The following is a 27804-nucleotide window of genomic DNA, read 5'->3' as shown; positions in this document are numbered from 1 at the left end:
ATGTTATAAAAGTGAATGTATGCTGTGTAAATGAAAGATGTGTGCAGTAATTTGTGTGGGAGACGGAGCCTTGAGTTAAAAGAGACAGCTCCGCCGCCATTTCTGAGGTGAAAAAACACCGTAGCAGTAACGTTACAACTCAGAGACTGTGAAACATTTAGTTGTGTAATTTGAGGATTTAAAGAGATTTATTGTGCTTATGACCTGTTAGACAGGTCAGGTTTTTTGCTTGGTTTGAAGCTCGGTCGGAGCGAGGATTGGTCTGCAGTGTGCGGGCATGCACATGCACAGACGGGATTCAAGATGGCGAGCCAGACCCAGACCTTCAACTCATCTTCTCCATCGCATCAGTGAGGGAATCTCCTGCATATGGTGACTCGCTGCCAGAGTGGTAGGAGTATCAGGAATTGGTTTTGAACTGAACTGAGAACTGATTGAACTATTCTTTTTGGACTGAATCGAACTGAAACTCTTCATTGAACTGAACAATTGAATTCACATCTGGACTTGAACTTGGATTTAGGGTGTTATACTTTTTTTCATATTGAGTTCATGTTTTTGAATGTGATTTGAAATGCTTGTGGTTCACTTTGATTTGATTGTGTATTTGAAGGTATTTTCTTACCCGTAAAAGAAAAGGAAAAAGAGTTAACTCAGGAAGTAAAATAGGAATTCTAAAATAGGTGCAACCTAGGAAAAAGACTGGTCTAAATTAGATTAGTTTGACTAAAATAACTTAGGTGAACTAAAGAACAAAAAGAGAGTGAAATACCTTTTCATTCATTATACTTACCCCAATATTAAGAACCTGCAGGGTATTTTTGTTTTGTGTACTGTATTTTATGTGTGTTTTGCATTCAGTAAATTGCCGGCCTTTTGTATTTAAAGCAACGGTCTCTGGTGTGTAATTATTTTCTTGCTCCCCACTCCTTAGAACCTAGAACTGGTCCAGTGGCGCAGTAAGTGGTGTGATACCGGTGCTACACTTACACATCAGAGCACCAATGGGGAGCATCATCACCAGCTCACCACTTGAGATTGTGTCTATAGACTACCTACTTTTGGAATCTAGCAAAGGGGGCTTTGAGTACATTCTGGTAGTTGTAGACCACTTTACCAGGTTCACACAAGCTTATGCTACCAAAAATGATTTGATGATTTCATTCCACGATTTGGTTACCCATGGAAACTACATCATGACCAAGGAAGAGAATCTGATAATGAACTTTTCAAAACCCTGCAACAGCTCAGTGGAGTGGGTCACTCAAGGACCACTCCCTATCATCCTCAGGGAAATCCAGCAGAGAGGTTTAACCGTACCTTGCTTCAAATGCTCAGAACCCTGGAGGAAAAGGAAAAGGAAAGATGGAGAGAACACCTACCACAAGTCGTCCATGCCTATAACTGTACCCGGCATGAGGCTACTGGGTTTTCACCCTTTTACCTAATGTACGGCCGACACCCACGTCTGCCTGTGGATATATTTGGTTTGGCTGCTGATGAAGAAGCCACCTCTCCTAGAGGCTATGCAGATAAATGGGCCTCTAGAATGAAGGAAGCTTACAGACTCACCTCTGAGAATAGCCAACAGTCAAGTTCTCGGGGAAAGAGATACTATGACCGCCACCTGAAGGGCGTCGTCCTTGAACCAGGGGACCGGGTGTTGGTGCATAACTTGAGTGAAAGAGGAGGCCCCGGTAAGCTAAGATCGTACTGGGAAGGCATGATTCATGTTGTGAAGGAGAGGATTGCTGAGGGGCCTGTCTACAAAGTGACCCCAGAAAAAGGTGGAAACAAGGTACGAACACTACATCGCAATCTGCTTCACTTGGTCAATGACTTACCTGTAGATTTACCCCAGCAGTCACAGAAAACACCAACTGGAGGAAAAAGAGACTCAACAAGACACACGCCCACTCAATCAATAGAACCACAATGTCGACAAAGAACCAGAAAAAGTCAGTCAAACACAAAGGAACCGAAAGAATGGAACCCAAGCAGTGACGCTTCTGATGATGATGATGTACCACAATACTGAGAATACCAGTAAGAAAAGAAACTGAGATTACACAAGTGCAGCCTGTGTGTGAGCCTCAAAGAAACTCTAATCACGCAACAGCAACTGAGAGATCTGGACAAACCCGACCACTCAAGACCACGCCCCCTCCCTTTGACTTGGCCGCAGCACGGCCTGGACTGATGGGCTGAGTAAAGACAGTTGTGAAACCAATTAACTGATTGAAGGCAGGTGTGGTAGAGAGACCGGGAGCAATGAAAAGGGACAACTGAGAACAGAGAAAAAAAAAAGGAACACAGGAAGCAAGTGGAAGAGAGAGGAAGCGAGCAGCAAGGCAGGAGTGGTGAAATGTGGGCCAAGGACAGGACCAGAGGTGAGGCTGGACGAGAGGACGGTCGAGATCTGAGAGGCCTGTGCTGATGCTCTACGGGCGTGCAGGAGGATGCTATGCAGTGAGACGTGTGGTTGACAGCGGAACGAAAACCAGGAAAGGGAAAGACTGTCCGACAGCGAGGAATAGTCCTCTCCACAAACTAGGAGGTCCACTCGTGAAAGAAAGCCTACCCAGATGCTCACATATGAATCATTAGGGCAACCCTCTTTCCAACCCAGAACAGTGTGCAACACCGTGGGGGCCTATAGCTCACCTTCAATGCCGATCTGGGAAATACAGGCATACATATAATGTACAAGCATAGTAAATTGCAACTTGTTAATCAAAAGTATTTTATAAGAATCAAAAGTTAAGACAGGAAAGTAGCCTATAGACTTAAATGAGTGGTAAGCTGTTTGGCCGGAAGCCGACGCTTGTAGAAAGCTCTGCTTATATCAATCATGAAACCTAAATAAATCCTTTAATAAAAAGTGCATGTGCACATGAGGAGACAGGCGTATCATTTCTGACAATCACATCGGCTATGAAAGCATATATTATTTATGTTGTAAGGAAATCCAGGGATTAAAGTAAAAAGTCATAGCTGTTCATATCTACCTATATAGATAGCACCCCTTTTGCGATCGCGCCCTTATGGTTTTTAATGTACAACAAGATAAAAACAGCAAATTAAAGGTATAGCGAGTTTTCTCTTTTCCTGATGAACAAAACAATATTTCAGTACCATCCCACGACTAACCATTGCTGTTCTTTTCTACTGCAGCAATCATATTGTAGAAAGGCTTTACCTTACACTCTATTTAATTAATTCAGGCCAAATGTGTTTAAAGGAAAAAAAATGTTATTGTTAATATGCAATTCAACACCAAGTCAAATCTATAAAATCAAGTTTGCAAAACTTCACTGTTTTTATTCAAGGGCTACTAATAATGAAACATAAATAAACACTGTTTAATCTATCTCAGACACATCTGTGCCTTCCGTTAGCAATAACACATCAATGACGGCTAGTGGCCTTGCCAAATAGTGGTTACCATTAGACGCACACAAATCATGACGCTAACATTCGAGGAAACTGGTTCCGGGTTTTGTGCTATAAATTAATAATATTTTTTAGCAAAGTTATAAGTTGACTATTTTAATTGCATGATTATTTTATGTTAACATACAGTCATAACCTACTGTCATTAAAAGTGAAAGCAAAATAGGCTATAAGGCTGTCATAGCACTTACACAACGGTTCGCGATAATGACAAATAGCATTGCATGATCGTATTATTATTATTATTATTATTATTATTTTATGTTAACACGCTCAATCCAAACCTTCCGTGGCGAATTGTGAAAGATTGTGGACATGTCTTAAAAGACGGGATAATAAATTGCATTCGGTACGGTTTAACAGGGTACCCCCAGGATTAAATTTAAGACTTTTTAAGACCTTTTTAATACCACCTAGGATGAAATTTAATGCCAACTTCACAGCCATATAATGAAAAATCAGTGTGGATTTTAGGTCTGAGAAAAGAATGATTTACCAGGTAATGTCACCTGAATTTAATAAAACATTTTATAATACTCAACAATCATATTTAGTTCACAATAGCTTTGTAAGGCATGTTTGTACTCTAATAACATCAATAAAGTATTTGTTGCATGAATCGCTCTTATGCTATGAAACTTAAAAAAATCAAAATAAATAAGGATGATAAAAAATAAAATGTGTGCATTATGGTGGTGTCACAATTAGTTCCACCTTGGCTAGATAAGATAATGTAATATAATATGCCAATGTAAATGCCAGTTGCTTCAGTGATTGTTTCATCCTGTTCTACTTATGCATCTAAAGGCTGCTTAATAGCAGCAGGAATAAAGAGTTGGGCTCCAGTTTTTTTTTTTTCCTCATCCCGGTGATCTGCACATCTGGGTGACACCGTCAAATGTACGTTAGCATGTTGGCTGCGTTTCAAACATACCCTACCAAAGGTGGAGCACTGCCAACACCGTCATCGTCTTATTCACAACCCTCTCTACGTTGCTAGCTGATCAGGAACCTGCAGGTGGGTCTTTCAGCTCCCCCGTTTCATTAGCGCCAGACGCACGCCGATCCGCTTGTTGTGCTAACCTCAGCCCCATTGCCCTCAGCCTCGTCTGCATCTCTGGCCAGACCTTCAGACACTTGCCCATTCTAACCAGACGAGCTAACGTTAGCTTGTTAGTAGCACGATGATTGAATTGCGCCCGAGCTTGGATGTTTAGGGCCAGATCTTTCTCACAATGTCCACGGATTTAAGATCAACACCATTTTGCGCCGTTATTATTGTTATAGCCTAGCTACATTCATGGGTCACGCACCCCGCGTCCGCGCACACTCCACCAGTGGTGGAGGAAGTACTGAATCTCAGTACTTAAGTAAAAAGTACAAATAACCAGATACATATTTACTTTAGTAAAAGTAGAAGTACCACAATGACAACCCTACTTAAGTAAAAGTAAAAAGTACCTCATTTTAAATGTACTTTAAGTATTAAAAGTAAAAGTACTTGCATAACAATTTATTATCTTAATGTCTACATTCTAATAATTAAAAAAAAAACAGTATGGGCTGTGGCATTTTAATTAAGTTAGTTTTAGGTTAATTTAATTGTGCTTACCATCTGTGGCCCAGTTTACATTCTGACTTACAATTCTGGTTATCTATCAGGGTGATCTGCATGAAGCTCGACTTTGCATTATTTTCCACGGGACAGTGAATTGTAGGAATATATTTGGTGAGAATAAGGTGAGCGGTTTCAGTTCATGAGCTGACCTTGTTGTCTCTGCTTCTCTGGGTTATGAGAGGCCATCTGGTTTTTAAAGTGATAAGACATTATAAAGGGAGTATGGGATATTGGCACCCGGGGAATGATTGGGAACTGAGAAAGGTCTCGTCTGACCGGAGGAGGCAGAGACGACAATGGTGCAGTGTTTTGCAAGCGTGAGAAGTGTAGCACAGGGTATGAAAGTGACCTTGGCTCTCACGCAACTCCCTAAGTCTGCAGAAGATTAAGAACACACAGGTATTCAAATCCCAACAATAACAGCTTGTCTAATTTGACCAGAGAATGGGAGAAGCCATTCTGGAGCCGAGAAGATCTTGACTGTATCCAAACTGATGACAGCACCACCAGAAGATGGGACAGAAATGGATAAAAAGTGAGGGTTTGAGTTAGCCGGGCATCAGATGCTGGGGGAATCTCACCCCCTCCATCACTCCTTCCAGCTATTACCATCAGGCAGGCGTTTTAGGGTACCACTGGCACGAAAAAACATCTACAAGAAATCCTTCATCCCATCTGCAATAGCCATATTGAATAGCACAAAATGAACACCACAGTGAGCTGATACCTCAATTAACCCCATGTCTTGTTTTTATATGTCTGTTGAATGTCTCTTCGTAACTGGAGCCTTGTCAAAGACAATTTTCTGGAACCATGTGTAACAGACAATAAAGTATTATCTTATCTTATCTTATCTCTGTCTGTTTGCTAGGAGAGAGATAGACTTGTATTGTAGTATCTGATCCCTGTACACGTAATTGCAAATTGCAATTGCAGTTTTATTTCTCTGATCTACCAGTAAACGAACACTATTTAGGGTGTAGTGACCAAAGAATTGGAGTCAGAAAAGGCCAGACGTAATCTGTCACATTTTTAGCATAAATTCCTTCAGAATGCTGCACACATTTATCTAGCGAGAACACACCGGCTTGGATAACAAGTATGTGCCTTCACAGCTGAGGAGGACCGGGAGTGTTTTTAAGATAAATATACGGTTTGTATATTAACCCTATGTGAACGGATGCTTCACGTATGACCAAGCAGAGTATCGGGAGCAGCAGCAGTAACGGGAGCAGCGGTAGTACCGGGAGCAGTACGCTCCTGGCCAATAAATGCTATTGAAGGGCGGGTCTTGGCGTGGCGGTGCAGGAGCCACTGCTGAAGGCTTCCCTCGGACTGCAAACGTGTGACGGTCAGGAAGACGTTTTGGCAGGGGGAAAAACTGATCAGAAAACAGGAACATTGTAGAAATAAAGTGGAGTAAAAAGTATAGATAATTGCTGCAAAATGTAACAAAGTAAAAGTCAAAAGTATACGCTAGTTAGTTAGTTGCATTGATTAAAAACTAACTACATTAATAGGCTGCATCGGGTGGCATAGCAGGCTATCTGTTCAAGCCATAGCTGGCACCCAAATGAATGACCTCCCCTGACAAGAGTTCGCGATAGTAAGAAATTGTATACATTAGTGCACAGAAAGAACCCCTACACTTCTTATGGCCCCGCACATATCCCAAAAAGTTCAACAGATTGGCCTACCTTATCAGCTGTCTCGATTGTGTCACTATAATCCAAAAACTTTTAGACCGTTCTTTAGTTCTCCAGACGTGTTTTTTTAAGCAAACGGGCTAATGAGACAAGCATGTAGCTAGCATAAAGCATAAACAAAGCGATTAACCCAAAGTTAATTCTTTATTTAAAAAAAAAAGGTTTGGTGCTGTCGATAGCAACATCTAGGATTGTGACTGTTCCATTCAGTAGTGTGCTCTGTTGCTCATGTAACCACAGTCTATGGTGTAATTAAGTAGTAGTGTCAGTTATGCCTGCTGGGTTTTTTTTGTGTTTAAGTTGATTGGAATGGAAAATGTGTTTCTGTGTGTATCTAGGACTAGATGGAGATAATCACTAATATACCCACAGCCTCGATAAAAAAAGATGGGAAAAAATGACCATGCTAATTTATTTTTTAATAGTTACACAGTGTATCAAAGTATTTTCTCCGTAGGATTAAGAGAAAAGTGTCACCGGTTTAAAGATGAGTCATTTTGCTAATGCACAAACCATATGGTGTGGGTTGTATGGATTTGAATAACACCTAATCTGACAGTAGGCTGTCGCAGCTCTTCACCAATTCACCCACTTTCTTGTCTTTCCTCTGTGATTCTACTCAAAAGTAACTTCATGCAGTGCTTATGGCACATGCCCTGCAAACCACTGTTTTTTGTTTTTTATCTCCATAGCATTTTCAGGATTGCATCCAAATTAAAACACATAAACACTTAAAAATACAAACACCTGAGATGTCTCTTTTGATTCAGTGTATGAGTAAAAGATGATGATTATAAGTGTCGTCACTGACAATTACATGATGCAGAAGCAGGCTGAGTCACTGGATGTATGAGTATGTTCACTCTGTGCTCATATGCACTTCATAAGCTTGTATTAATTATCCTTTGGGTAAAATATGACAGTATGAGAATGTGTGTGTGTGTGTGGGGGGGGGGGAGGAATTAACACCTGTTTATTAACTATGACAGACGTTGTGGTGGGTGCAAACGTAAAGGAGGAGCAGAATGTATCTCTTTTTATCTATCCATCATCTCTCTTAACCCCCCTCCATATTTCCTCTCTGACCCCCTCTTCCTCCTCACCATTGGGGCTCCTCTTGTGAAGCTCCTCCTTGCCGTTCTTGCTGCTGTTGCCGGTCGCCGTCCTTCGGGCTGAGGAGCTCTTGCTGGTGTTCAGCTTCCCAGAGCCGTTACTTGACACAGAGCCGTCCTCCTCGCTTGGCAACCGACTGTAGTATCCATGGCAACAGAGAGAGGCAAGGGAGGAAGGAGAGGGGAGGGCTTGTAAGTCTCAAGCAGTACACAAGCAGTGCATCATCTCATATTGGCACTATCAACTTGAAATCTAATTTGGAAAATAACATTAATAGAGCATAAAAAAAAACATTTAAAGGTGCTTTACAACCCAAAGAAATGTGTATTGGTCTGTATGTGAGTGTGCATACATATAATGGACAAAACAACTAACTAATATTAGAAACTGTACCCAAAACTATTATTACAAAATATGAAAAACAGCAAGAATATGAAATTCAAAGTAATGTGATTTGCATCCACAACCACAGCTTCAGCATGACTGTATTGTCTGTGTTTCTATTTTTGTTTTGTGATTTTTAGTTTTTCTTTGTGCTTCGGATTTTTTCTTTACGTGTCTCAGATTTTCTTTGTGCTTCTGAGCTTGGTCTTTATAGTAATTAAAGTAATTGGACAAATATTCTAGGGCTGCAAATGATGTGTGGTGTGGTTCGCTGCTCTTCTGTGGGTCCAATAAACGGTCAGTCATATCCTGTCAGGAACTCTAGGAAGTGACCACAGAACTCCAGTCATTTGGGCAGTAGTACTACCTAAAAGTTGAAATCAAAATGTTGTAATGTTACTGTTGGTTTTCATCACTGGTGGTAATATTAATGTTTTTGTCACATGTGGAGGATTGAGGATTTATACAATAAAGATAAAAACAATCAACAACAACAAACAAAACTGTTTCATGTACTGTTTGCTAGGTCGGCCAGCTGGCGGGCGGAGGCAATCTGAAACGGAATAAAGCCCATTCACAGCAGAAAAACAGGAGTTGAACATGTGTGTAGCCCCTCCTGTTGCTAAATGACAAGCCTTCAAACATGTACTGGGTTGAAGGTTCAGAGGTCATACTTGGCGTGGATCAGACAATATTCTCTGTGCTTGCCTGGAGAGACTGATTTCCATTTCTCTCCACAACCTTCATTGCAGTCACCTGACAAGCAAGCTAAATAAAATATTTTGAGATATTGCCATCCTTTCTGACATCCCAATATGAATATGATCTGTAATACAGGTATAACATAAATCCTTTGATTCACCCTGAATGTGCATAAAAACATTACATTACATGTCATTTAGCTGACGCTTTCATCCAAAGCGACTTACAATTGCTATATATCACAGTTTGCACACCTCTGGAGCAACTAGGGGTTAAGTGTCTTGCTCAGGGACACATTGGTTGATGTATCGCAGTGGGAATTGGACCCAGTTCTCCCACACCAAAAGCATGTGTTATATCCACTGCGCCGTCACCACCACTAGAAAAAAGTATAATCTCTGCTGTAAATTATAACACACTTTCAACACGGGCCTTCCACCCAAAGGTGTTGTCCAAATGAACGCCAACGTACATATAGGAGCAGACTTGATTGATTGGTTCATCATTTATGACGACTGATACCCACTGACCCATGTCTTGACCATTTCCTCAGTTTTTGAAATGGTTGAATAAGATGGTTGGCATTGCACCACTGCATAAAGCTCTCTATTTCAGCAAAATATGCAAAATGACTTGTGTCTTTGTGCAGTAGGCTGAGGATAGCAGTGTGCCCCATGGTGTATATGTACACATATACCCACACAAAGCTATATACATCTTGCTCTGTCAGAAAAAACCTCACCAACAATCTGCTTGTTCTTCTAATTACTTAAAAAGGCTTCCTTAATCTCGTCCCTTCTTACTTATGAAAATATGTAGGATGGCTACTAGCTATAACTCCAGTGATTGATATGATGATCATCTTCTGAATATAATAATTAATATGTTACCCCAAATTATTTCAAACAAGTAATTGAAAACTAATGATGCAGTGTGATGTTAAATCAAACAATCAAAAATTATGCTGATGTTTTTTCCCCTTTAGTCTCTTGCTATTAACGTTCATCAATTGCACAATGTAATATTATACAGGGTTTCTGCAGGTTACACCAAGTCAAATTTAAGACTTTTTTAGACCTTTTAAAGAGCATTATGAATGCAATTTAAGACCTATATTACGACAGAAATGCAGAGTCACAAAATGAATTCCTTTCTTACATAGGAAGCAGTGGGCTTCAAATACGTTGTTAGCAAACCGAGTATTGCTAAATTTGCACTTCCCCATAGCTAAAAAACTAAATCCATTTTATGTCTGTTTTACAATCAGAAGGAGACTCAATAACACAAAAGCTAATTGGCTGCAATATAAGTTGCATGTTTGTTTTTTTTTCACAAATATCTTTATTGAATTTTTAAAACGTTTTCCAAACATTCAAAAGAAAAAATATACAAAGAAAAAATAAAAAGGAAAAAACAAAAGACAAGGCCTCCCCCCACCCTAGAACCCCATGCTCACTCCACCAACAAAAAGTATAGTTTACATGTCACATGCTTTTACAAGGCGCAAGAAAGGCAACCACATATCTTTAAAATCTTTAAGTTTTCCTCTCGCAATGTAGGTCAGTTTCTCCAGTGCCAGGTTGCTAGACATTAGTTTAATCCACTGGTTTATCTTTGGTCTTTCTGTGTCCTTCCAGTTCAGAGCGATTACGTGCTTAGCTTTCAATAAACAGAAACTAACAAGCTTCCTCTTTTTTGTGGTCCCTTCAAAACCATTAGGAAAAATGTGCAGTAAGCAGAGTTTACCGTCTATAGGCATGTTACATTCAATCAAATGGGAAATAAATGTAGTAACCTCCTTCCAAAAAATCTGAAGTTCCGGACATTGCAACATACAATGAAGAAGAGTGCCCTTGTCAACACCACATTTTACACATACATCAGGAATATTAGAATTAAAATTGTGAAGTTTTACAGGAGTAATATAGGTTCTAAATAACCATTTGTACTGCAGCAATCTAAACCTTGCCAACAGGCAAGAATTGTTCCACTCATCATCTGAAATTTCTGTTTATAAATCAATTTTCCATGCTTGTAAATATGAAAGACATCTTTCTTTTGAGAAAAGTAGTAAAATATTGTAAAATTTGGAAAGCAGACCTCTACTCTGATGATGGTTAACAGCTATGTTCTCTATAGTGGAGAGTGGGGGTTTCACAGTAGACTTTAGTTGGGTAGTGATGAAACTTCTGACCTGTAAGTACTTAAAAAAATGTTTTTTGTGCAAACCATATTCATTTTCCAATTGCTCAAAAGACATCAATACTCCTTCACTATATAGGTCCCCAATTTTATTCAAGCCATTATTCAGCCAAATTCTAAACCCCATGTCTGCTCTTCCTGGTTTAAATCTATGATTTCCCCAAATTGGCGACAAGCATGAGAGCTTAGATACCTCCAACAAGGCAGCATGAGATTGGTGCCAGATTGATAGTGTTTTTGAGAAAAGGATTTTTCGTGTTTTTTAATAATTGTTTAATTTCGGCTGCATAAAGATACGATGTCAAAGGTAGCTTCAATGTATTGTTCTCAATGTGTATCCAAGATGGTGCATCAGTGATAGAAAAATAATAAGTAGCAGCACAAAGTTGAGCTGCCCAATAGTACAAGTTGACATTAGGCAATCTAAGCCCCCCTCGGTCATAGGGCAGATATAGAAGGGAGAGCCGCAGCCTGGGGTGTTTACTATTCCATATAAATTTGGTAAGGGTTTTATTCAAGGAAGAAAAGAAGGAGGCTGGAATGTGTAAGGGGATGGACTGGAAAAGATATAAGAATTTTGAGAGAATGGACATTTTAATAATATTAATGCGACCTATCATAGAAATTGGCATCCCACCCCATCTTTCTAAGGAGTCCAATACCTTTTTTTACTAAGGGATCATAATTAATAGATACAATCTTCTTTATGTCAGGATTTATTTTAATTCCCAGGTAAGTGAAGTCTTCATAGGTACATGTAAATTGTGTTTGTATTGTAGGGTTATTTTTGTTCGGCATTAACAGGGAGCTTCTTTTGATTAATTTTATATCCTGAGAATTCACCAAACACCTTCAGAATTTGGCCAACAGCCTGGAAAAGACCTCCCTAGATCAGTTAAAAACAAAACGACGTCATCTGCAAAAAGAGACAAGAGATGTTCTGTTCCTCCGATTTGAATACCAGTAATATCAGGGGAATTACGTATTGCCATAGCGAGTGGCTCGATAGCAAACAAGAAAAGAAGGGGTGATAATGGGCATCCTTGTCGTGTCGATCTACATAGGCTAAAAGGTCTCAATAACTGGCTGTTTGTTACAACTTTGGCTATGGGCTCAATTGGATCCAGTTCAAATATTTTTCTCCCAAGCCAAATCTTTTGAGTGTCCCAAAAAGATAACACTATTCGATCCTGTCAAACGCCTTTTCGGCATCTAATGACAAAAAGGCGTGATCCATGGCAAATTGTTTTTCGTATAATATATTCAATAATCGGCGGGAATTGTGAAAAGAACAAATCCAGTTTGGTCGTTCGAAATTAAGTTAGGAATATGTGGTTCAATTCTCTGAGCCAGAGCCTTACATAGTATTTTGGTGTCACATGACATCAAGGATATAGGCCTGTATGAGCCCATATCTGTCTGGGCTTTACCTGGGTTTATGGTTTTAACAGAAGTGAAATGGCTGCCAATCTTAAGGATGGGGGTAGAATACCCTTCTCATAGGACTCATTATACATTTCAAGTAGATGAGGTAATAATTTATCTGAAAATCTCTTGTAAAGCTCAATAGGCAGGTCATCAGGGCCAGGGGCTTTGCCTGTATTCACATGGGTGAGTGCCTCCTTAAGTTCTTGAATGCTCAGTTTTCCATCTAAATCATTTTTTATCTCCTCTGACAAGGTTGGGAATTGAAGTTGGTCCAGAAACTGATCCTGTTTATCCATATTATCTGGATATTGGGATTTATATACATTTTCATAATATTCTGCAAAAGCATCATTTATACATTTTGGATCCACTAAATTCTCTCCATTGTCAAGTACAATTGAGTTAATAGCCCTACTTGTCAGTATTTTTTTAAGCCTCCAAGACAGGAGTTTTCCTGCCTTCTCACGCTGATCATAGTATGACTGTTTCAACCACATTAAACTAGTTGCTATTTTATTGGTAGTGAGTTCATTATATTCAGATTTTAATATGAGAAGCTTTTTATATTTTTCAGTGTCATCACAGTAATATAGCTGGTCCTGCAGTTCCTTTATTTGCTTGTCAATGTCTTTCAATTTATTTAGATATATTTTTGATTTATGCCAAGTGTAGCTCATTATTTCTCCCCTTATATAGGCTTTAAATGCTTACCATTTTATTGATGCCCTGGTCTGGTCTGTATTAAAATTAAAATATTCCGTTATTTTTTCTTCAAGAAATTTCTCAAATTCTACGGACTTCAGCCATTTAGCTTGAAACCGAAATGGAAGTGGAGATGAATAATAATTGGGAAACTTAATTGATAAGATAATTGGGGCGTGGTCAGAGAGTAGTATAGTCTCATACCAGCAATTCTGAATCATAGATACCAGACCAGAGGAAACCAAAAATAAATCTATCCGAGAGTACGTTTTGTAGGTAACAGAAAAACATGAATACTCAATCTTGCTCGGATAAAGTTGTCTCCAAATCTCCACTAAATTAACAATCTACTGCAGGATGCATCACACAATTAAAATCTCCTCCGATGATGCACAGGCTCCTATAAGCTGACATAGTTAAAAAGAAATGTTGGTAAAAGGCAGGATCATCCCCATTGGGGGCGTATAAACATACCAAGTTGACTAATGTAGAGATTATAGTTCCACTAAGTATAATAAATCTCCCAGATGGATCCAAATATTTATCTTTTAGATCAAATGGAACGGATTTATGAATCAATATTATGACCCCTCTTGCATGAGTCGTAAAATTAGAGGAGAATACCTGACCAGGCCACCTAGATCTAATCTTATTCACATCTTCATCTACCAAGTGTGTCTCTTGTAAGAAACTGTACTCTTCATTTGTTTAATTCTGCCCAGCACCTGTTTAAGCTTGACAATTTTGTTCAGACCTCTTACATTCCAACTAGTGAGCCCCTTAACACAAAACCCCACACATTTCCCAAACGAAATGTGATGCTAAACCCTTTAAGACTAGGAACTTGGGTTATATAAACCGTTTTATCCACATAGTGGGTAACGTGTAAATCTGCACACATAACATAGCCACACATGGGCTAGCTGTAGTAGAAATGTTCAAACCAAAATAAAACTTGACGCACATAAACGTGCACCCAGTGCGTTAATACAAAAATAAAAATAAAAAACATACCTTAAGACAATCATGCCAGTAACGTATTTTAACAATAAGGCAACTTACTAAATTATCCGTTGAATTTTGTCCATTTACATGGCCATTACTCGTCAGTGGCTCCATGCAGGAGAAGCTTAGTTTAAGTCTCGGAGTCGCCACAAGTCTGGGAGCTTATTTCCTGAACGAATTCTTCAGCCTCAGCAACCGATTTAAAAATCCTGCGTTTGTCATTGTGCGTGATGATCAGATGGGATGGATACAGCATGCCATACCGAATATTCAGTGCACGAAGCTGGGTTTTCACACCGTTGAAGCGCTGCTGCAGTTTGCGTGTCTCCGCGGAGAGGTCAGGGAAAAAAGCAACTCGTTAATCCTCCGTCATCTTCCTGGCGGTTCTCAGGGTTGTTTCCCGGTCCCGGTAGTTCAGAAACTTCATTATTACCATCCGTGGCGATGTAGATTTAGGGGTAAAAGGCCCGATCCTGTGTGCTCTCTCTATGATGGCGGGCACGGTGAAACCTTCACCCAGTGTATCTCGGAGCCACTTCTCCAGAAAACCACATATCTGAGCCCTCCGATTTTTCGGGTAGCCCAACCACTCTCAAGTTGGAGCGTCTGCTCCTGTCTTCTTGCTCTGTAATGCTGTCGCAAAGAGTCTCCTCTGTTTTCTCCAGTATTTTAACTTTGCCTTGAAGAGGGGTTACATCATCTTCTGTTTGTGAGATTCGCTCCTCCGTCTCATTGATTCTTTGAGAGTGTAACTGTATATACCTTTTATATCGTTAATTGCTTTCAGCATGTCTGTAGATTGTTTAGCCATGTCACCTTTCAACGACAGAATTTCCTTGAGAAGGTCACTGTTTGTCGGATTCGGCGCCACCGGCATCTCCGGTGTTTCGGGTGCCTCTGGAGTCTCCGATGCCTCCCGTGTATTGGCTTCATTGGAAATATCCAGCGGTATTTTGCTAGCATTACCCGTGTCCAATATTTTTTGGTGGCATATTGTCCAGTAGAAGCACGTGGGTCAAATAGAATTATGTTTATTGGTCCAAGTTAAGGATAGTTTCAAAGGATTTAACAGCGAGCCTCACGCACATGCAGCTTCTCACTAAGACGCCATAACCGGAAGTCCCCATATAAGTTGCATGTTGGCCTCATTTGTAGGCTTATTTGGACTAGGGAAAGAAAGAACTATATCTCCACAGAATCAAAATAAAAAACATTGTAAAACGCTGCGGAGCATTTCAATATGCATTGGAGGAAACCTAAGACCTGTTTAAAATTATTTAAGACCAAAAACACAATACCTGAGCAAATTTAGGACTTTTTCAAAAGATCAAAAGATTAAACTATGTGACCATTTCACAAACTCCCGTGAGACTGGGTTGAATGTGCGCATGTGCAATAGTCACATGGCATTACATTTACATTGGCACATTTTTTGCTGCTTGATACTGTTACGTAAAAACTCAGGAGCAGCTCGAGTCTGGTTAGATGACTTACACAGAAACATACGATGAAATCTTGATCAAGGAGAATTAGTATTGAGCAGTACAATTTAACCACAGCGTAGTGTTGTGTATGCCATCCCGACTCTAAAATGCCTGTCTTCCTGCAGGAGTATATAAACTCATGCTGGACGTACAATATTTAGAAGTAAGGTCCTTCTTCACCCAACTGTGCATGTGTGAAGATGTTATTTGATTATTTACAACTATTCTTACCTACGTAAGAAGTCACATGTCTGAGTTAAAGAACATCTTATCCAGTGATTCTTTGTGTGCGTTACATCTGTGTGTATGAATGTTAGGTGTGTGCATATGAATGTGAGTTGTGTGTTAACTTCCCCCACTGACCTGGGAGCGCTTGAGGCAGCACTTGTTTTATCATACAGCTGCTAAGGCAGCACTTGTTTTATCATACAGCTGCTACGTCTCCCATCATCTATGGAGATATAGAGTTGAACTACTACTCTGCCTGAGACAGGTTATGTTGTTATGTTGGACACTGACCTGAGTGAGACCTAGGGTACCACCGTCTCAACTTACACAGCATGAGTTCGTAATTCTACCACAGATACAAAAGGAAAATTTGCACGGTTTTCATTTTCCATGACTAATGTTACCAGCCTACCCTTCCCCTTTAAGACAGGTGGTCATGTAGGAATCATGTGTATGTGAGGTCTGGCATTTGTTATGGGAAGTGAGGCTCTCCCATGTGTAGTAAAGTACTTAAGCGTCAGGACCACAGACACATGAAGCGCGTGCTATTCCATGGGTAGTGAAGCTACAATAGACAGTCTTTTGTGTTCGCTGCAAAAAAAAGGCACCTGTTTAATGCAACATCATCACGACGTCTCCTGACCATTCTTCAGAGCAGAGTTGCCAGACTAAAAGCTAGATAGCAGCTACGAGTTAGGGTAAAGCTAATTGAGTTAGCATAAAAAACAGGGGTCTCTCTCAACTACGGTTCAGGGCCGCAAAGCTAGAGCGTAACACCAATCTACAAGAGAAGTCTGTGTCTGATACAACGTAATTTACACCAATTTAAGTGTTCTTGGATAGAAAGAGTTTTTTGAAGTGTGACATACAGGCTCTGCATGCACAGTGAACCACCAATCACGATAAATGGTAATCAAGTCATACAACAAAAAATGCAGACCCCGCCAGTTGTCAACCACAACCTGAAAATGAGCGAGGAACAGGAGGCAAGCAACATAAGGGAGCCCCCTTATTTTAGGTAAAGCAACATACATGCATAAATAATATAATTGACTGTAGCCTGGATTGATAGTATATTATAGTAGCATAATATGAATACAAAATTGTCATGTGCCTATGTACTATTGTACTTTACTGTACATTGTTGCTCTTTGTCAAATTTCGGAATGATAATAATTTTAGGATGCAGTTATTGTATTTGTGTTTTTATTAATAAAATGAATCCTGTTACAAAACAATGTTTATGAATGCATAGAACATGTAGGGACATACAGAACAAATGTAAAGGACAAGTAGAGCAGCAACAATCCTGATTTTGATGGGCAGGTTGTTCAGCAGCCAAGGACCTTGATGGAAAAAGCTCAGTATGCATATATGTCTCTCACACACACACACACACACACACACACACACACACACACACACACACACACACACACACACACACACACACTTGACTCTTAGTCAATACACTCATGCAGAAAAATGTATGAAGACATACATTGTTTGTTATGGCCTCAGACATACCAGGCACGAAAACCAAATACAGAATACACAAGCACACAAACACACACACACACACACACACACACACACACACACACAGCCTTTGAGGCATGTAAGCCACAGCAGCTACACAAGGTGACAGGCCTGTCTACAGGTGGTGTGAGATGCACAAATCTGCGAGAGCGGACATTACGGAGCCACAGGCGAGGCAAACACCCTGTCTGTGTGAACACATATACACACACACACACACACACACACACACACACACACACACACACACACACACACACACAGAGACATAGAGTGCAAAGTGAGCAACGGTCAATGGCTGGCTGATTCAGTAAAAGTAATTTGGTATTAAGTAAAGAGCCGGAGGGATGGAGGGAGAAATACAGTGTGTATTCCATGTAAATCTGTGTGGGAAGGCCAGAGACAAGAACAACAGAACCAATAATCCCACCGCTGGAAAGTGATGTTCATCTCTCTGCCTCTCATTTTTAGTCATGCCTCACACACTGTAGCTCTCTCAGGGATGCAGTAAGCAGAATAAATGCTCTCATTCATCCACTTTCATCCGTGCTCATCATTCAGTCTGGACTTTTCTCTTTCCTCAGACAATCTGCAGCTGAAATAATTGATTTTGTTTTTAATACAGCTCCGCTTGATTTAGGTCTTCAATAAGCATCTTGAAACAGAGAGCGCAGATAATAATAATAATAATAAATTTAATTTATATAGCACTTTTCATAGACTCAAAGTCGCTTTACAGGGGAGGTAGATTACAAAAACAGAACAAAACAAAACAAAACAAACCAAACAAAACAAGATTCAGGCACAGATGAAAAGGGAGGGGGGGTGTGGGGCTACGGATAGGCAGAGGTGAAGAGATGGGTCTTGAGGTGGGACTGGAAGATTTTTAGGGAGGGAGTTCCAGAGCCTGGGAGCTGCCCTAGAGAATGCTCTGTCCCCAAAACTGCAGAGGTTGGATTTTTGGATGGAGAGGAGACCAGCTGAGGTGGATCTGAGGGACCTTGAGGGTTGGTACGGGGAGAGGAGGTCAGTGAGGTATGAGGGGGCCAGATGGTGGAGGGCTTTGTAGGTCAGGACCAGGATTTTGTAGGTGATCCGGTGGGAGATAGGAAGCCAGTGGAGTTGTTTTAGGACTGGAGTGATGTGGTGCCAGGATTTGGAGCGGGTGATGAGTCGGGCGGATGCGTTTTGGACCAGTTGGAGTCGGTTGATGTTGGTAGAGCTGATGCCGAGGAGAAGTGAGTTGCAGTAGTCCAGTTGGGAGGAGATGAAGGCGTGAATGAGTCTTTCAGCAGCGGGGGGTCTGAGAGAGGGTCTGATTTTGGCGATGTTGCGGAGGTGAAAGAAGGAGGTTTTAATGACTTGACGGATGTGAGGCTCAAGGGAGAGGGTAGAATCAAAGATAACGCCAAGGTTACGGGCCTGTGGAGATGGGGAGACAATGGTTCCGTTGATGGTGAGAGTGGGGTTATTGGTTTTGCTGAGTGTGGATTTGGAGCCTATGAGGAGGAATTCTGTTTTGTCGCTGTTGAGTTTGAGGAAGTTGTGTTGCATCCAGGTTTTAATAGCTGACAGACAGGAGTTGATATGGGAGAGGGGATTTGGTGCTGGCGTAGATCTGAATTAATTTACATAGAATACAATTATCTCACTGTTTTAAGAAAATACAAGACAACATTAAATAACTTGTGCAGACAAATTATCAAAATTAAATATTTAAGTAATCACAATATGTCAGATGTATGGGATTATTTTTGTGACTTTAATTCCAAGCAAAACTTCTCAAGTATCAAACAAATATCACTTTCTCAAGCAAAAAGCATTTCACCTCAAAGGTAAAACTTAAAATTTGCAAACAAAACATTTGTGTAGTCTGAACTATTGGTATGTTATTTGTTTGATATTATGTCTTTTTGTTTACAGTTCCCTCTGCTTCTTTCTCAATGATCAGTCTTTTGCTCTCTCCATCACGTTTGCAGTTTTGCTCCCAGCTTTCTCGTTTGCGCTTCCAAAGTCTTTGTTTGCAATTCTGGCCCAAACCTCTTGCGTGGGCGACAGGGGTGCATCCCCATTGGCTAATGAGTTTTTGGAGTATGTTTGACTGACAGCTCAGTACAGCTAACGTTACACTTTGGAGGAAACACAAACCACTCCACAGCAGATTCCTACAAGATTAATAAAGTTTAAGTATTGATCATAGTTTGTTGTTTCGTTATGTTAGTTACTAGCTTATTAGCTAAGTTACCCAACATATCCCAGTGGGCAAATTGGATTCATGCTCTGCAGTACAAATCCTGAAACAAATTTATCATTTAACGTTAGCTAAGTGCTAACATTATCTAAAACAAATGCTAGCCAACTTGGCTTACTGTAGCTACGTTACTGAGCTAATTTGCCTTGGGACTCATGTAGGCTTAGTGAGGCCTTACTCAATTGAGCTGTATAAATTATCGTCTTCTCTCTGTAGAACAATGAAACATTGTGTGACCTAGGGAATCGAATGTTCTGAGCTATCCCTATATGCGATTGGTTCCGAGGTGATCACGTGTTTCGTGGACTCCATGTTGGATACCAACATTCATCTGATTCCCATTGACATAGTGCAGGGAATAGTGGAAAAATGTAATAAATTATTTAAAAAATGACATAAATCACTGAAAAAATGCCCAACTGTTTCGCGTTTGGCTGCAATGAAAGACAGGGAAGCGGCAAAAGATTTCACAAGTCCCCCCGTGAACCAAAAAGGTGAAAAGTATGGGAGCTGTTCATTATTGTGTGAGGTGAATGTCAATTTTTCTCTTCGATATGATATCAACTTACATAGGACAAATATAGTATTACCATCGTTAATGTGTACCATGCTGTCAAAAAAGTTCTAACACTGCTTAAGAAATGAATGAAGTTTGAAGTTAGCCATGCCTTATGCTAGCGTTAGCTTTTTCGCTAGAACTCCATGTACCTAAATTAGGGTGACCAAACGTCCTCTTTTGCCCAGACATGTCCACTTTTTACTTAATGTCCGGGGCGTCCGAGGGGGTTTTATAAATTCATGAAAATGTCCGGTTTTCACTTTTTTTCCATGGGACCATTAAGCGTGTACTTAAATTGAGTGGCGCTTTGCACACAATACTACTAGTATTTTGTTGTGTGACGTAATTCCCGAGAGGCTACCTTGTGGGCGGCTCTGCGACGCGCACGTACACAGGGACCAGAGCAGACAGCGGAGCAGCATTGCACACAAAATGCTGAAGCGTTTCCTGCTAAAGATTTCCCACCGTGGTCAGAAAACACAGGGGAGACACTCTAGAGTCGTACTCACTCGCCATCACTCTCACTTCTCCCTCGCTCTATCACCCACTCCCCACACATATCCCGGCTCGACACACACACCAATGCACAAGTATAAACATCAGGACACTTACGTAGGGAACGGCGAAAGCTCTGCGTGGAGCCTGCGCACAACCATAAAACAAGACTAGTGCAGCTTCACAGTTGAACAGCAAAAAAAATGTCCCACGTACCGTCCAGGTCGGGACCGGACAAGTGGGAGGCGGAGTGCACCGTGTGCAAAGCTGGCACATATGTTTCAGTGTCTTTATTATTTATGTTATTACATTGAAAAGGTATTAAGAGATATTTTGTTGAAGCTGGATTTTCTAACACAGAAGAGGTCATATTTAGAACATTATTTTATATTTGTTATTTATATTATATATTTATTTATTTTAAAAGAGAGCTATTATTTTGTTACAGATTTTATTTTATTTTATTACAGAAGTTATTTTTGCACCATTGAGGCATAATAAAGCATGTTCATTAACTTCTGAGTCCAGGTGTCTTTATTATGTTAATAATAATATTGGAGGGAAAGTGAAACACAGGTTGGACGGGGATGTTGTTCGGCTTTTCACAAGTTTAGACAGCTACGCCGATGTTTGCTAACATTAGCGCAACAGCGTTAGCCTAGCCTGCTAGGTAAATATTACACTGCCTTTGGAGTTTCCTATATCTGCTTCCATGTTGTCAACATAAGACCTGTGATATTAGTGCACCTTTTGTACCATAATTTTATTGAATGAAAAGCTACGCTCCTACGAGATGGGTGGCTTTTTGTTACTTTACACACAAAGCTAACTGGCTATAGTTAGCCTGTACGTATGCTAGCGGACATTAGAAAGGTAAACACTGCTTAGAGACTTATTAGGCAACTGGTCACTCACTACAATGGGCATTTTTTACACTGAAATATTTCCGCAAGCGCCTTTTACATATTGGCAAACGTTGATAATAACATGTATATGCCCGTTTATGGTGAAAATAAGCAATTTATTTCAAGATAGCATATTCGACCCATAGGGTTACACTGTAGAGTCATCTGACGTTGGTCTCCAATATGGCGCACATGATTTGAGTTGGCCACACTCTCTATCAATTTCAACAATATTCAATGTACACTCAAGTTACACCCACTTCCTGTTTCGATGGCCCCTTACAGGAAGTTGGTCCTCTATAACTTGCACCATTACAATTCTTTTATTAACTTTTCATCTATAATGTCTTAAGATGGCACAGACCAAATTTGAAGTCGATCGGATGAAATCTCTAGGAGGAGTTTGTTAAAGTACGACGTGGAAATGGCCAAAATCGCACTAATTTCGAAATTTCAATTCAAAATGAAAGACTTCCTGTTGCGTTAAGGGTATGGCTCCAATGAGCTTTGTTGTATGTCTTGACATGCTACATATGTGTACCACGTTGCGTTGGTCTACGTTAAACATTCTGCAGGGGCTCAATTTTTAAAACTTTGTAGTGGGCGCTAGCGAGCCATTTTTGTGCGCCTATTCCCGAAACCCTTAAAATACATACATTTTCACCAGGCTTGATGCGAGTGCCAATTTTGATGAGTTTTTGAGTATGTTAAGCCCCTCAAAAAGGCGGTTCATTTTCCCGGAAAAAAAAGAAAGAAGGAAGAATTCCTTTAGGGACCGTTCGGTATTTATGGAATGGACCACCGGAGGATAATAGGGAAGGGTCATGTCTTTTTATTCTTTATTGAGGAGAGGGTCATCCAACATTTTTCAGTCCAGAGGGAGAGGGTCACCCAACTTTTGTATTCATGAAACAGCAACATTTCAAAGTGGCTTGTTTGATGCAAATTTTTCCATGTAGCTCTTAGTCTCGGACCCCGCTACCAGATGGGTCTGAACCATGAGTTTGCTGTGGGGTAGGGGGAGCTGCCCTCCTGGTGGCTGAAACGGATAATTGCATTGTTTAAAAAATGAGTGGAATATAATTACGTCTGGCAAGATCAGATATTTTATAAATATCTTAAATAACACAAAACAACTAAATGGTGGTAGGTAATACATCTGATTTCATATACTGCTTTAGTCCTGCTGCGAGCAGCAGGACGCAAAAAACGAAAATGACTGTTGCACTATCTGGACATCTTACCATGCCAAGGTTGCAATAAATGTTTCCTAAATGCCACATTTGATGTCAGCTTACTAATTGATTGTGGGTTTTGTGTAGATTTGGACTTTTATATGTTTATTCCACTTTGTTTAAACGGCGAAGTGGAGGAAGCCTAGTGACGAGTCCATAGCAACCAGTTTGTGTGTTGAATGTTACCCAGAGTGCCTTGCTGAATGATCTCAATGTTTTATTGTTTTATTTCATGTGAATACTAGTTTACTAGAGGAGTAACTTAGTATTTGAAATAATGCATTAATGCAGGAAGTGTGCATTTATTTTCCATGCTTACTGTGTTTCCACAACAACATTAGGGTGTAAATCTACCGAAATGGCCCCCACACCATAACAGAGGAGTGTGATGCGTCAGATGAGAATGCAGAGGTTTAGTCCAGTATGTCATGGCTGTAAAAAAAAAATGGGAATCTGTATATATTTGCCAAGTGCAAACCACTACAGAAGGTATCAATACATTGTTGGGGGAGGGTCATGCCTTTTTTCCAAATTGTTTTGGAGGGTCATAGAAATGTTTTTACTGGTGAGGGGAGGGTCATGTCTTTTTTGGCTAAAGGTCCCAAAACTCCTGCGGTGGCCCCTTAAATAAATAACGAACAGTCCCTTAGTTTCAATAGGGCCTTTGCCGCTGTCGGCGCTCGGGCCCAAATTAATAATTAATGTGATATTTAATGTGATGTGATATTTTATATGATGTTTTATTTAGCAGAATAACATTATGTTGTTCTATCCTATCCAATATTTCCTATATTTCTAAGCTGATTTGCTATGCTGTATTCTGATAAAATCCCTCCCCCCTGACTGATTATTGGTCCCCTCCTGTACCACCCCACTTAAAAAATCCTGGTATTGCCCCTGTAGCTGAGGTCGCGGTTCCAGGTAAGCCCCACTCAACCCACTGCCAGCCAGCCTTTCCTTTACTAGCACACCTTATGTTAGGAAATGAACTGTTAGCCTATACATCTTACGAGTCATTTGGAGTCATTCTCATAACAATATATACAGTTGATTATTGCACTATGCCAGCCAAGGGGGTAAGCTTCGCTTCAGAACTCGAACCTCCGATGGCGCCATTTTGTTGCTACAAAGGTATCACCTCCTGTTAGCATTCCACTGACCACCATTTTTTTTTTACGTCACTTGACTGCGAATAACTTTACATCTGAAGCGTTTGAAGCGACTCTATTTGTCCATTGTTTAGTTCTAAAGAAACACGACAATGTATAAAAGGCTCCATTACCTTGTACCTCACGTTATGGCTCCATAGCAGACGTTTTTGTAAAAATAGGCTAACGATTGTGTCATAACCAAGTGGAATTACCGTATAGTACAGGAGAAGCTTGCAGGCAGTTTCGACTTACATTAGCTGTTTAGGTTTAATTACTAATGTTAACTAGCATGTTAGTTAGCAATAATTAGCCTGTGCTTATGTTATCTCCTTACATATACCTACGCTTTCCGTCTCTGTAAGATTGGGAATGATTGAGATTTCTCTTGGCACAGCTACCAGAAGACTTACAACTTTCAGACACGTTGCTCACGTCACATTTACGTTGTCTCCGTCAGTTGGAGGCTGCGCAGTAAAGCAAGGGATCACCGCAAAAGTACTTCTAATAGCCTTCACTGGTCTCCGTCCAGAGCAACGGGATCTATTGGTCCATTAAATATATGTCAATGATGCCAGCCCTTCCAGCATTTTTATCTGTCATCATTGTTACACTGAATGGCTCCCTCTGACATGGCTATAGCCAGGGTTATAAATATAAATGTGTTTATCGTCCTCAAGAAGCAAAGCACAACTAATCCCACCACTATGCATTTCCGTTTAGTGGTGTGTAAATATGTGGCACTGTCTTGTGTGTGTGTGTGTGTGTGTGTGTGTGTGTGTGTTTCAGAATTTTCATTTCTGTGAGAGGAGGCATGATGCATCTTATTTATGGCTCAAAACTTGCCAAAGGAAAGATGTCACCATTGAATGTGTGTGTGTGGGTGAAGCTTGTAGTAGAAAATGTCTTGAAATGGAAGTTTAAAAAAATATTTTTCATAATTTTTTTTCTAATGTTTTTTAATTTCATGCATAGCATAGATTATAACTCATAATCCTAGTTAAATATATTGGGAATAAGACAGTTTTGCACATTTTGGTAAATACATTTAAAACTGTGATTAGGACGGATGGTTAAAAAACGTATTTGTCTCTCATGCATAAAAAATAGAACACAGTAACAAAGATTAGTGCACATAGATCACAGATCACATGAACCTTGAGTAGTTAAAAAATACAGCTAAAACTATATGGAAAAAGCTGTATCGCTGTATTAAATGCCATGTTGAGACAAGTAGCATAAAACATGAAGATTATTAGCATCAAATGCACCCTAAATTCCACAATATCCATCTTCCATCTTTGTAATGTTATCTCAGACATACAGTGTCCAGTAAACCAGTGTAATTCACTTTAGGTTATCAGTGCCTGTGAGGACAAATTATAATCTGTTCAGTTGATAGTTTAGGTCAGTAATAGGATTTTATGACTTTTTTTTGGTAAAAATAAGAATAGAGGTTCGAAGCTTGTAACTGATCAGTGGGTCTCGTCCCAGAGCATGCTTCTAATAACACTATGAAAACACAGACCTCTAAAACAACTCCAAAACACTCACTTTTGAAATAATATTCTGTGTGACATTTTCTTACAGTAAAAGTAAGGTACCAACATTGCTAAATCATGTTTTCTTCTCTAATGACTCATTATTATTATGTGTCAGGGGGACTTCTGACTTGTTTCTTCTAAAGACAATTTATTTTGCATACATTTTCTTGTAGATAATTATCTGCACACTACATAATAGATGCAGAATTTTGCAGCAAGAATAAAACCATCTAATTCAATGTCATCTGCATATTTAAAAAATGTGTGTGGGCGCGAGCAGAGGCTTGACATTTTGAAGGGAGTATAAAATCCAATACTGATAATTATTGGTAATGAAAGGACAGTTTCTTTTTTTACTGAAAATTAGGAGAAAATCATTCATCCAAAAATTTTATTTAACCACAGAATCACCTGGGCTTAATTAGGTGAATCTGGGTTTGTAATTTCCTGAATAAAAGGCAAAAACCTTTGAAACAGCTATCCAATGGGTGTATCTGTATTCAGATTTGCTAAGGAAGTGGTTGAGAAAGCTCTATGAAATCATCTGGACTGCCTTATTTTCTGCTATTTATACTCCTTTTACCGTATATGAACTGTAGGAGTATAGATGCTCACAAAATATACAAAATAACATATATAACATGGTATTTTAACTATAATAAAGCGTAATGTATTTGATATTTTTATTTTGTATCGCTTTTTATTGCTATTATTTTTATTTGCATATTTTTATTTTACGTGTTTTTTTATTGGCTTTTATTTGTCTTTTTATACTATGTTTTGCATCTTTTGTCTTATTTTTCAATCAAATTTTATTATTATTATTATTATTATTTTTCAATAAAAGCTGTGTACTGTAACTACAGTAGTAATGGTCTCGGTAGAAATATTGTAAATTTAAAAAGGAAAATAAAAGTCAGATTTGCACTGGTCCATTTTATCAATGAAAAAAGAGAAACCTATTTGCTCAAATATGAAAATCTCTCTTGCCGATTGGCATGCACTTTTGTCAATTTTCCCTCAACTGTTATGTTGCGAATGTTGCCTGGGTTAAACTTCATGTAAAAATAACACCTGTGCAACACCAGGGAAAGGTTACTGATGATTAATGTTGAGATTAAAAGTCTAAACATGAATTTGACAATTTTGGCAAATCTGAATCATGGAAAGTCATGCTGCTTTTCTACTAGCAGTTCTTGTTCACACTGTACAGACACGGCTATGAATATGATGACTGTGAGTGAAGAACTGAAGTTTTAAGGAGCACATTTTTTATATGATTTCTAAACATTTATTTTTAAGATGTATGGGTGTTTATGTTTATTTGACACCACTGTAAATGTATTACTTTTTTTTGGGGTTGTAGCAAATTGTGTATAATGTCTGTAAGTTTCGATTTTATTGAGCTATGACTCTAAGAGGAAGTGGGATGATGTTTGTGGCACATTTTCTCAACTTCTCAAAAAAGATAATTACAGCAAACATTCTGATGCTGTTCCGATAGCATTATCTATTAATATCTAAATAATAATCATATTATTTCATTTTCTATTATACACGATACGATATCATACCATTACAAATAGTTGTTGATTTTTTTGTGTGCATGTGATAAAATAGACCCTCTCTCACACCCCCCGCTGCTTAAAGACTCATCCATGCCTTTATCTCCTCCCGACTGGACTACTGCAACTCACTTCTCCTCGGCATCAGCATATTGCTGAACTTAAATGAACATTTACACTGTGATTGTCTGCATGGTCTCTGTTTTAGTCTCTGTTTAGTTGTAGGCTATAACTTGCAACATAGTTTTGAAAATGCGACAAATGTCATTTTCAAAACATTACATTGTCATGCTAAAAGGCTTCACAATTGCACTTGCTTAACGTCCCACAGCCATCCCAAATTACATAATTGATAAATGTTTTTCTTATTGGGAGTATAGGAGCGGGGGCTGGGGACGCCCATACAATAGTTTTTTAGCCCTGTAAGCTAGTTCAGCTGGTTGAAGGCTTGTTGTCATGATGCTGACGTCTGCCCGTAGAATGCCAAAATTGACACAAGGGGGAGCACTAACTTTGTTCTAGGCAGCCACACTGACAC

At 39.6% G+C, this 27804-nt stretch overlaps 1 protein-coding gene across 1 annotated transcript in view; it reads right to left on the bottom strand.

The window, feature by feature from the left end:
- LOC120564288 (UPF0606 protein KIAA1549L-like) overlaps positions 1-27804 on the bottom strand; it is a 141179-nt gene that overhangs the window by 88959 nt on the left and 24416 nt on the right. Inside the window, exon 6 of the mRNA XM_039809145.1 lies at positions 7881-8026. Coding sequence (XP_039665079.1) covers positions 7881-8026 — 146 coding nt within the window. The remainder of the gene's footprint in view (positions 1-7880; positions 8027-27804) is intronic.

The sequence above is a fragment of the Perca fluviatilis genome, chromosome 8, assembly GCF_010015445.1.
Source record: "Perca fluviatilis chromosome 8, GENO_Pfluv_1.0, whole genome shotgun sequence".
Taxonomy (NCBI): domain Eukaryota; kingdom Metazoa; phylum Chordata; class Actinopteri; order Perciformes; family Percidae; genus Perca; species Perca fluviatilis.
This window is presented reverse-complemented; position numbering and strand designations above follow the sequence as displayed.